General features: G+C 51.1%; 2 protein-coding genes across 4 annotated transcripts; both read left to right on the top strand.

Annotated features, from left to right (window-relative positions):
• The first annotated feature begins 2026 nt into the window (after positions 1-2026).
• LOC118676559 (carbonyl reductase [NADPH] 1-like) lies at positions 2027-4337 on the top strand. Its single transcript, XM_036350681.1, has 2 exons — positions 2027-2132; positions 3886-4337. Exons 1-2 carry the CDS (start codon positions 2066-2068, stop codon positions 4320-4322), a joined length of 504 nt encoding a protein of 167 aa, XP_036206574.1. The 5' UTR covers positions 2027-2065; the 3' UTR covers positions 4323-4337.
• Positions 4338-7463: 3126 nt separating this feature from the next.
• On the top strand, positions 7464-11024 carry LOC118676368 (carbonyl reductase [NADPH] 1-like). Of its 3 annotated transcripts, none has more exons than XM_036350190.1 (3): positions 7464-7925; positions 8469-8543; positions 10530-11024. In XM_036350190.1, the coding sequence occupies exons 1-3, from the start codon at positions 7637-7639 to the stop codon at positions 10964-10966; spliced, it is 801 nt and encodes a 266-aa protein (XP_036206083.1). In that variant the 5' UTR covers positions 7464-7636; the 3' UTR covers positions 10967-11024. The 3 variants fall into 3 exon arrangements, with proteins under 3 accessions (XP_036206083.1, XP_036206082.1, XP_036206084.1); XM_036350189.1 differs by having other exon boundaries at positions 7465-7925; positions 8436-8543; XM_036350191.1 differs by lacking the exon at positions 8469-8543 and having other exon boundaries at positions 7465-7925.
• The last annotated feature ends 358 nt before the right edge of the window (positions 11025-11382 follow it).

Raw genomic sequence — 11382 nt, 5'->3', positions numbered from 1 at the left:
ATTTTAGCTCGCAACTCAAACCGAAAATCGGCCGAGAGTATCTCGAAAAACTCGTTAGTCGGGACACTCATAAGTCAAGGCCCCACTGTAGTAAAATTCAAATAAAGCATGGAGCTCAGTTATTACTACTGTTCCAATGGTAGTTTCTGATTTGTGACAAATGAGCCATCATAGTAAGATGGCTAATAGTTGGGGAAATTTGATGAGGGATATATCAGCATTCTCTGTACTACATTTCCAACTTTTCAATAAATCTATTCTAAAATTTAAAGTTTACTGAAAAGGATAGGAGGGGGGCTGGAAATTGATAGTCCCAGATTTGGACTCAGGAGTCAGTGATGTCATCAAAAATCGACGCTTTTTCTAATTTTCCACACAATACCCTTCTTAGGGAGCTGGCTAGTGACCTTTTAGTTTGCTTCCTTGTGGTCTCAAGATAATTGCTGCAGCTCCAGTCATCACACACTCACACAATACATTCAAGACAAGAAGAAAAGGAGCAAACAAAACATTCTGTTTTTTGTTTTTTATGAGAAAGATAATGTATCCTCCCCTTTTCCTTGACTAAACTCTAGCCAAGCTCTTCTGAGCCTTCATCTCCACGGGTCATCAACCTTCACTTACACGATCTGCAGGCTCAGCATGAGTGATTTCATGGACTTCACCCCTCCCACATTGAAGGCTTAAACAAGCAATAACATTGTTCCTAACAGCTCCAGGCTGCTTCCCCAGAATGGCCTGCTCCCCTTATATCTTAACAATAGCAGTGGATAGACAAACCCGCAGAAGTGATAAAGTTGTATAGCTCCAAATACATTCACAAACACAAGTACAAGTAAAACTGAGGACATTTGAATATGATTGGTGGATGGATTGCGTGAGTGTCAATATTCTGATTGTGACATTGTCCTATAAGTTTTTTTAATTTTTATTTATTTATTGACTTGAGAGAGAGAACGAGACATCATTTGTTGTTCCACTTGCTGATGCATCCGTTGGTTGAGTCTTGTATGTGCACTAAGAAAGGATTGAACCCACAACTTGGCATATGGGGAGGACACTCGAACCGACTGAGCTGCCTGGCCGGGCTGTACTCTAGTTTTCCAAAATGTTATGATTGAGGAGAACAGGCGAAAATGTAAGGAATCTTTGAATTATTTGTTGCTACTGCACATGAACCTACAATTATCACCACGGAAGTTTCCGTCAAAAAAAGTAAAGGTCTTTCCCTGATCGTGAGTTTTGGTTTTTTGCCAAACCTACTTTGAAACTGCAATATGATTGGATTCTACCTAAAGCTTGCTTTCCCGCAGAACTTGCTGCTGTGTTGGTAATAGCATATGTCCCATACGGCGGCCACCGGCACATGTGCCGCACTATTGAGCTCTGGAAATGTGGCTGGGCAACTGAAGAACTGAATGTAAACTGAATCGTTGTGATTAAAATAACATTCCAATGGCCACCTGTGGCTTAGTGGCTTCCATAAGGGACAGCACAGACATCGAAACTTGGCTTTATACTCCCCTATTCCTCTGCTGTAAGCACTAAAGAGGAAGAAAATTCATTTCCCACCACATCTAATTTATGGACTTTCTGAGGACGCATCCTGACGAGTTATTGTATGAGAAAGGGCTACCAAGCTACCTGGTACCTCTACACTGGAGCCTCTGCATACGGGTAACTAAATGGCCTTGGAAGTGACTAAGGCACCGATTTTTTAAAATATATTTTTATTGATTTCAAAGAGGGAGGGAGAGGAAGGAGGACAGAGAGAGAGAAAAACATCAATGATGTGAGAGAATCATTGATTGGCTGCCTCCTGCAAGTCCCCACTTGGGAACAATCCCGCAACCCGGGCATGTGTCCTGACCGGGAATCAAATCGTGACTTCTCCTGATTAATATAGGTTGATGCTCAACCACTGAGCAACACAGGCCAGGCCAAAATTCACATTTTATGTCATTCTATGGAATGGTACCACATGGCTACTATTTATTAACTATACTCTCCTTCTCTCCTGAAAGGGAATGATCCCACACCGTTTCACATTAAAGCAGAAGTGACAATGAAAACAAACTTTTTTGGTACCCGAGACGTCAGCACGGAGCTACTGCCTCTCGTGAAACCCCAAGGTGAGTCTAGGAACCCTGGCTGCCTTGTTTGCGGCAGCACCCAGTCCTGCCCTCCCCTGGTGTCATCTCCAGTCCCCTCCCTGCTCCTGCTCCTGCTCCTGCTCAGCTGCCCTGCCCCCTGGTGTCTCACCCGGCCAGGTGCCCTCAGCCTCAGGACTGGGCCATCTTTGCTGTCTGTCCCCCTGGTCTCTCCACAGCCGGCTCTTGCTTATCCTTCAGCTCTTTGTTCAGAAGTCTCCTCAGAGAGGCCAGTCATTGCTCGCGCCCCTCACAACCATTGGAGTCCCCTGAGGATCCCTGGCCAGATCCTCCCTCCTCCCCCTCCCTCTCCTTCCTCCCTCTCCCTTCCTGAGTGACCTTTCCTACCTCCAATTCATTAGGCCCCTGAACTCTTCTGCATTGGATCACAGGGGCCTTTCTTTGTACTCTACTGATACAGTGCGTTGCACCTATTGGTTCCGAGAGGCTAAGCCAACCGTGCACATCTGAGATAAACATCACTTGGTTTTCACAAGTTCAGGAGTTCCCCCAGACCACCCTCAGGTTCAAGAATCCCTGCGAGGACTCAGAACTCAGGGACGCCATTATACTCAGAAGGGCAGTGCTCAGCAGCAGAGGAAAGGGAGAGTGCTGCAGATCGACCCTGGGGGAGCTCTCAGGGGCAGGCGCCAGGGAAGCCCGGCAGGGAGCTTCCAGCTGTCCTGTCGCGTGGAGTCCTGTGGACAGCAGCTGTGTGTGTGACAGTAACACGGAGCACTGCCGTCCAGGGAAGCTCACCCACCTTGTTTCAGGGGTGTCTGCTGAGGGCTGTTCTCACAGACATGGCCCGCTGTTCTCTTGGCTGACCTTCCTCTCCAGCACCTCCCCCAGGGATCCATTTGATACCAGGTAGCCTCACCATAACCATATTGTTAACATCCACTGTGTAGCCTGACCCTAAACCCTCAAGGTAACAGGACAATCTTAAGATGATGAACAGTCCAACAGTTTAAAGTTTACCCCAGCAGCCCTGGGCAAAGGCCAAACCTTGCTCTGGCCAAGCTTAATCCTTTATTTTCACAGGCTCACCCCCGCCCCACCCCCCACCCCCCGTCCCCTCTTCCCTGCTCCGTTCCAGCCAAAGGATCACTGAAGGTATAAACTCTATATAGAATTTATATGACAGATACAGACACAGGACCAGAAGTATGCCTGCCATTTGGAGGAGCCAGTGTGGCCTAAGGAGAGATGGGAAGGAGCAGATAGTCCATCCTGTGAAGTCATGACATACACATTCAAGATTTTGTCCCTTTAGGTGGCATACAACTGTTGTTGCAGAACTGCTTAGTGTTAAGAGATAAACTGAGCCTGGCCTGCTGGCTAATTGGTTGAGCATCCACCTTTGAACCAGGAGGTCACAGTATGATTCCAAGTTAGGGCCTATGCCTAGGTTACAGGCCCCACCCCCAGTGCGGGGCAGGCAGGACACAGCTGAACAGTGATTCTCTCTCATCATTGTTGTTCCTAAATCCCTTCCTCTCTGAAATCAATAAAAATATATTTTTAAAAAAACATTTCTCTGATATCCTCTGAGACTTGCTGGGTATGACAGGCTTCTAGGCTGTCTCCGTCCTTCATCATACAGGCAGTCTTCTTCAGTGCTCATGGCACACTGGAAATTTCTCAGATGGAAATTCCTGGTCCAGAATCCCGGCAGATCTGGCACCCGTATGCGCGCCTGCCTTTCTACATAACAGCCTCCTTTGCATTTCAGGCAGAGTGGTGAATGTGTCCAGCATGGAGAGTCTCAGGGCTCTGAAAAACTGCAGCCCGGAGCTGCAGCAGAAGTTCAGAAGCGACACCATCAGTGAGGAGGAGCTGGTGGGGCTCATGAACAAGTTCGTGGAAGATACTCGAAACGGGGTGCACCAGAGGGAGGGCTGGCCCAACAGCACGTACGGCGTCACGAAAATCGGCGTCACCGTCCTGTCCAGGATCCACGCCAGGAACCTGAGTGCGCACAGGAGAGGGGACAAGATCCTCCTGAATGCCTGCTGCCCAGGGTGGGTGAGAACCGACCTGACTGGACCCCAAGCCCCCAAAAGCCCAGAAGAGGGTGCGGAGACCCCTGTGTTCCTGGCCCTTTTGCCCTCAGATGCTGAGGGGCCTCACGGACAGTTTCTTTTGGAGAAAAAAGTTGAACAATGGTGAGCTCCCCTCACAGCCCCCTCCGTGGGCCCCATTGTGTTATCTGTCCTGAAATGACCAAAAGAACATGCACATTGTCACATCATTTCTATCCAAATATATGTATTGTTCACGTGAGAAACATTCAAATCTATGAGGAATTTTCGTGAGATCATGCTCCGGAGAATGGCGGTTTTGCACTTGTTTGACACATTACAATCAAAAGAGGAGACATAAGTGCTGTAGGGTTCTTGGGCCCATGACTAGGTGACTTGGGCTGTGAAAGAATTCACAACTGTGAGAAGAGATAGATACAGGGAGAGAGAGTTTATTTCACTTCCCAGAGGGAAAGCACCAGTGCATTGCTAACCAAGGGCAAAGAACAACAAAATTGCTCTTCCTTTTCAAGCCTGGGACAGGGAAGGGAGGGGCATCGGGGGGCTGCTGCTGTTGCTAGGTGCAATGGAGCCCACAGCAGGGGATGTCTGTTATTTCCTCAGGAGACAGTCCAGGCAGAAGTCCTAGGCAGGTGTCTTATCCTGAGTGGGAAACCAGCGGGAGGAAATAGGAAGCCTTCAGAGTCACTGGTCTTGTCTATAAGTTTGAACAGAGGGGCTGTTTGAAGCAGAGGAGCTAACAGTCTTGGGATTTAATTATCAGGTGCTTCTCATAAGTTGTGGAAGGCCACAGCTAAGAAAAAGAAAGGCCTTTTTCCATCCTAACAAGTGAGTTCCATGAAACCCATTAGTGATAGGTTAGGGAGGCAGGAGAAAGCAAAGTGGGGGGTGAGGGGAGGGGGAGGAGGCCACTGGGATTGGATAAAAAGAAAAGTGATAGACACATACTGCCTTTACTGAGGTGGCTGCAGGATAGTTAACTGTCAGTAAGTAACTCAGTTATAATGAGGGGATTTGTGGCCTCCACAAACCGTGCCTGATCTTTGAGGGGTCCTAAAAGAAAAAGGAAAATGACTTTGACATTCCAGTGATATGTTATTGTAGATGCAAAAAGACAATAGAGAGGCTCCGTTATGCTGAAGATTGACCTTTGTCAGGGAAGGTGTCGGCCTAGGACATGATTACCCACCGTAAGCTGCTTTTTAGTTTAAAAAGTTTTAATTTCAGCCCAGCCAGTGTGGTTCAGCATTTGACCTTCAGCCTATGAACCAGAAGGTCACTGTTTCAATTCCTGGTCAGGGCACATGTCCAGGTTGCAGGCTCCATCCCCAGGAGTGGGAGTGCAGGAGGCAGCCAATCAATGATTCTCTCTTAACATTGATGTTTCTAACTCTCTATCCCGCTCCCTTCCTTCCTGTAAAAAATCAATAAAATAAATATTTTTTAATAAATAATAATTAAAAGTTTTAATTTCAGACACCATTGTGGTTACTTTAGGTTTCTCAGTTTACAAGGCTGCCACGCAGACCTACCCTGAGCTAGTCAGAATAGCATGTGTCCCCTTTTCCTCATATATTAGCCCCTTTATGAAGTATTCAGTTTGAATTGGCTACTAAGTTTGAGTCTGTGATTCCTCCTGTGACACGGGGTGAAAGAGGAGTGTGGGTGAGAGTAATGACTGATCATCAGCTGATGAATAATGGGTCTTGCTACAGATCCATCCTGCAGATCACTTGCATGCTGTACCCGCTCAGAAATCAGATAGACATTTAGTTAGGCCAAGGAAGGAACAATGTGACTGAGGGGCTCACATACATTCTAGAAGAAGCCAGAGAGTAAATGTGTTCAGCTTTGCAGCCGCAGTCTCTTGGGAGTACTCTGATCTGCTGTGGTAGCATGAAGGCAGCCACAGGTTCTAACCAGTGAGTGGGGTGAGGTTTTACATCTCTCTCTGTTAACTGTGACCAAGGACAAAACAAAGTGTAGGCACTTTAAGCACACAGGATTATGTAACCATGAAATACACATGCCATCACCAGCTTGGTCCGCGAAAGACCTTCATAAATGCTGCCTCCACTTGGGGGTCCCACACTGAATGCAATCACAGGACCTATTTAATTCTGCCTTGGTTTCTGTTAAGAAAGGAAGGTGATCTGTGTCCTCACAAGCAGTTGCCCTGTGCAACTACTTCATTGCATTTTAGAAACAGCAGACATTGCCTTTCTGCAGTGGAGGATGGGCCTGGGTCCAAACCAATGAGTCCTGCACCTACTTCCACCTTCTGGGGTTCTCCTGAAGTAGTTCCTTTAGTTCAACCAAAGCCCTTGATTCCCATCACCAACCCCTGTGCTTGGGGGAAGCACAGCCCTCCACCCTGTCCACTGCTGGGCTCAGAGCTGGGATCAAAAGAGGGTGGTGCTTGTCCTGCTTGGGCCCAACTTACATCACAGGAGGGGCCAGACCCGGAATGGGGGCCGTAGTAAACCTGGAACATTCAGCACCCCCGTGGAGGGAGGGAGGGACGGAAGGTAGAAGTCACAGCGGTGGTGCTTCTCAGATTGTCTGGGACACCACAGAGCGCGACCACACCCCCGAGCCCCTGTGACCCACAGCGCTGTCTGCTCTCTGTTCAAGTGCCCCCAGGGCCCCTGCCAGCCATGGGATCCGAACCCCGGTGGCCCTGGAGACTGTGGCCAGTAAGGGCACCGCTTCGCCATCACACCGGACCTGTGCAGGCGGTTCTTGGGGAAGCGGCGCTCACTGCACGGGACTCGGTGCGGGGTTGGGCAGCTGGGTAGCAACTGCACAGGCCGAGGGCCAGGGCTCTGCTTCCACCTTCTGGCCATCCTTGACCTGTAGAGCGAGACATGGATTCCTGTGCAAGGAGTGTGGGGGCCACTGGGAGATGAAGACCGGCCAGGGATGAGCCCGGAGCTGCGCTTTCACACACTTCGGGGACAAATCAACACTCACGGGAGTCCTTGTCGCGTTCTCTCAGCTTATTGCACAATTCCAGTCCCAAGACTTGTTTTGGGGGCTGTATTTTTTAAAACACCCGGGAAAAGACCGGGAGAACCAAGGCTAAGGGCTCAGTTTAAAGGCAGTCAGATGACCAATCAAAACGATCCTCTGCTGACGGACAGCCGTCGGCAGCAGCCTAAGGCCTTCGCCGTGGGCCCGCCCATCGGTAAACCTGCCAGGGGGCCCGGTTCGCATTCCCAGCCCCGGGGCCGGGCGGGGCCGGGAGGGGCCATGCCCCTGGGGGCGGGGCTTGCGCCTGCGGCTGGGCCACAGGACTAGAGACTCCAGCCGGGGCGCACGGTGCCCTGCAGTCGCGCTCGCAGACGCTCGGAGCCTCGCGGGAGCCCTGGTCGCAGTCTTTGGGCGTCCACGGCCCGCTCCGCTCTCCACGCAAGTGCTTCACGAGCCTCCTGCCCGGCCATGTCGTCCTGCAGCCGCGTGGCGCTCGTGACCGGAGCCAACAAGGGCATCGGCTTCGCCATCACGCGGGACCTGTGCCGCCGGTTCTCGGGGGACGTGGTGCTCACGGCGCGGGACTCGGCGCGGGGCCGGGCGGCCGTGCAGCAGCTGCAGGCCGAGGGCCTGAGGCCGCGCTTCCACCAGCTGGACATCGACGACCTGCAGAGCATCCGCGCCCTGCGCGACTTCCTGCGCAAGGAGTACGGGGGCCTGGACGTGCTGGTCAACAACGCGGGCATCGCCTTCAAGGGTAAAAGGATGTGTGGTTCCAGGAGGGGTCACCCCAGCACCTGCAGCCAGGGTGGCTGGTATGTCGGGGTATCGGTACAATGGGGCTCCTCTCGAGTATTGGGTGCAGAATGGCTCCCGAGGGGACTAGGAGAGGCAGGAGACAGGGGTGCCACTAGATCAAAGTGCAAGAGAAGCTGGAGCGCCTTCTGGCCGAGGCACCTTGTGTGCTTGGCCCAGATGCCTGGGAGTCTTTTCTAGGTTGTCACAGTTTCTCCTGGTTTAACCTTGAGGGCAAGGGGGGGTGAATTTTGCACAGAAGTTCACAGAGACCACATAGTGCACCCTTCACCAGCCTCCGGGAATGGCACCATCTCAGACACTATGTTCAGAACATCAGGAAACAAGGAAATGGTGGTTGCACAGTGCTATTACTCAGAACCAATTATACAAAAAATTCACATTTTATATCATTCTATGGAAAGTTACCACATGGCTACTATTTATTAAGTCTACTCTCCTCTCCTGAAAGGGAATGATCCCACACCATTTCACATTAAAGCAGAAGTGACGATGAAAACAAACTTTTTTGGTACCCGAGACGTCAGCACGGAGCTGCTGCCTCTCATGAAACCCCAAGGTGAGTGTAGGAGCCCTGGCTGCCTTGTTTGCGGCAGCACCCAGTCCTGCCCTCCCCTGGTGTCATCTCCAGTCCCCTCCCTGCTCCTGCTCCTGCTCCTGCTCAGCTGCCCTGCCCCCTGGTGTCTCACCCGGCCAGGTGCCCTCAGCCTCAGGCCTGGGCCATCTTTGCTGTCTGCCCCCTGGTCTCTGCACAGCTGGCTCTTGCTTATCCTTCAGCTCTTTGTTCAGAGGTCTCCTCAGAGAGGCCAGTCATTGCTCGCGCCCCTCACAACCATTGGAGTCTCCTGAGGATCCCAGGCCAGATCCTCCCTCCTCCCCCTCCCTCTCCTTCCTCCCCCTCCCTTCCTGAGTGACCGTTCCTACCTCCAATTCATTAGGCCCCTGAACTCTTCTGCATCGGATCACAGGGGCCTTTCTTTGTACTCTACTGATACAGTGCGTTGCACCTATTGGTTCCAAGAGGCTAAGCCAACTGTGCATATCTGAGATAAATATCACTTGGTTTTCACAAGTTCAGCAGTTCCCCCAGACCACCCTCAGGTTCAAGAATCCCTGCGAGGACTCAGAACTCCTGGACGCCATTATACTCAGAATGGCAGTGCTCAGCAGCAGAGGAAAAGGAGAGTGCTGCAGATCGACCCTGGCGGAGCTCTCAGGGGCAGGCGCCAGGGAAGCCGGGCAGGGAGCTTCCAGCTGTCCTGTCGCGTGGAGTCCTGCGGACAGCAGCTGTGTGTGTGACAGTAACAGGGAGCACTGCCATCCAGGGAAGCTCACCCACCTTGTTTCAGGGGTGTGTGCTGAGGGCTGGCCTCACGGACATGGCCCGCTGTTCGCTTGGCTGACCTTCCTCTCCAGCACCTCCCCCAGGGATCCATTTGATACCAGGTAGCCTCACCATAACCATATTGTTAACATCCACTGTGTAGCCTGAACCTAAACCCCCAAGGTGACAGGAGAAACTTTTTTTTTTTTTTTTTAATATATTTTATTGATTTTTTACAGAGAGGAAGGGAGAGAGATAGAGTTAGAAACATCGATGAGAGAGAAACATCGATCAGCTGCCTCCTGCACATCTCCCATTGGGGATGTGCCCGCAACCCAGGTACATGCCCTTGACCAGAATCGAACCCGGGACCTTTCAGTCCGCAGGCCGATGCTCTATCCACTGAGCCAAACCGGTTTTGGCGACAGGACAATCTTAAGAGGATGAACAGTCCAACGGTTTAAAGTTTACCCCAGCAGCCCTAGGCAAAGGCCAAACCTTGCTCTGGCCAAGCTTAATCCTTTATTTTCACAGCCTTACTCCCAGCCCGCCTCCCCTCTCTTCCCTGCTCCGTTCCAGCCAAAGGGTCACTGAAGGTATAAACTCTATATAGAATTTATATGACAGAAACAGACACAGGACCAGAAGTATGCCTGCCATTTGGAGGAGCCAGTGTGGCCTAAGGAGAGATGGGAAGGAGCAGATAGTCCATCCGGTAAAGCCACGACATACCAAGATTTTGTCCTCCTTTGAACAACTGATTTACCCTTTAGCTGGCATACAACTGTTTTTGCAGAACTATCTAATTTAAGAGGTAAATTGAACCCAGCCAGCTTGGCTCAGATGTTGAGGGTCGGCCTATGAATCAGGAAGTCATGATTCGATTCCCAGTCAGGGCCAATGCCCCATTTGTGGGCGCAATCCCCAGTGTGGAGCATGCCAGAGGCAGCCAATCAATGATCCTCTCTCATCATTGATGTTTCTATCTCTCTCTCCCTCTCCCTTCCTCTATGAAATTAAATAAAAATATGTTTAAAAAAAACATTTCTCTGACATCATCTGAGATCTACTGGGTATGACAGGTTTCTAGACTCTCTCTGGCCTTCATCAGAGAGGCAGTCTTCATTAATGCTCATGGAAACTTCCTGGTCCAGAATCCGGGCAGATTTGGCACCCGATGCTTGCCTGCCTTTCTACATAACAGCCTCCTTTGCATTTCAGGCAGAGTGGTGAATGTGTCGAGCATGGAGAGTCTCAGAGCTCTGAAAAACTGCAGCCCGGAGCTGCAGCAGAAGTTCAGAAGCGACACCATCAGCGAGGAGGAGCTGGTGGGGCTCATGAACAAGTTCGTGGAAGATACTCGAAACGGGGTGCACCAGAGGGAGGGCTGGCCCAACAGCACGTACGGCGTCACAAAAATTGGCATCACCGTCCTGTCCAGGATCCATGCCAGGAACCTGAGTGCACACAGGAGAGGGGACAAGATCCTCCTGAATGCCTGCTGCCCAGGGTGGGTGAGAACTGACCTGACTGGACCCCAAGCCCCCAAAAGTCCAGAAGAGGGTGCGGAGACCCCTGTGTTCCTAGCCCTTTTGCCCTCAGATGCTGAGGGGCCTCATGGACAGTTAGTTACGGAGAAAAAAGTTGTAAAATGGTGAGCTCCTCTCTATGGGCCCTATTATGTTATCTGTTCTGAATAGACCAAAAGGACATGCACACTGTCACATCATTTCTATCCAAATATAGTATACGAGAGGCCCAGTGCACAAAATTCGTGCACTGGTGGGGAGGGGGTGTCCCTCAGCCCAGCCTGCCCCCTCTCACATACTGGGAGCCCTCAGGGGATGTCCTAGTGATGGCTTAGGCCTGCTCCCTGCTCCCCTTGGGGATAGGGCCTAAGCCGCAGTCTGGCCTCCCTTTGTGGGAGGTGACCGGGCTGATCAGGGGAAGGCACCAGCCCCATCACCCCGCTAGTGCAGCCACTGCCAGTCACCGCAGCCAGCAAGGATTTTTCATCAACACGGACTCCAGTCCCTTCACTATGAAAAAATGACAACTTTCTTTAGGCATTTTC

The sequence above is a fragment of the Myotis myotis genome, unplaced genomic scaffold (assembly GCF_014108235.1).
Source record: "Myotis myotis isolate mMyoMyo1 unplaced genomic scaffold, mMyoMyo1.p scaffold_m19_p_2, whole genome shotgun sequence".
NCBI lineage: Eukaryota > Metazoa > Chordata > Mammalia > Chiroptera > Vespertilionidae > Myotis > Myotis myotis.
Note: the sequence above shows the minus strand (reverse complement) of the source record. Positions and strands in the feature narration are given on the sequence as shown.

Bases quoted from the DNA above. Each gene is read 5' to 3' on its own strand.
- LOC118676368 (XM_036350189.1), top strand. From the start codon at position 7,637: ATGTCGTCCTGCAGCCGCGTGGCGCTCGTGACCGGAGCCAACAAGGGC. The intron at 7,926-8,435 runs GTAAAAGGATGT...CTCTCCTGAAAG, and splicing joins CGCGGGCATCGCCTTCAAGG to GGAATGATCCCACACCATTT. The intron at 8,544-10,529 runs GTGAGTGTAGGA...TTTGCATTTCAG, and splicing joins GCCTCTCATGAAACCCCAAG to GCAGAGTGGTGAATGTGTCG.
- LOC118676559 (XM_036350681.1), top strand. From the start codon at position 2,066: ATGAAAACAAACTTTTTTGGTACCCGAGACGTCAGCACGGAGCTACTG. The intron at 2,133-3,885 runs GTGAGTCTAGGA...TTTGCATTTCAG, and splicing joins GCCTCTCGTGAAACCCCAAG to GCAGAGTGGTGAATGTGTCC.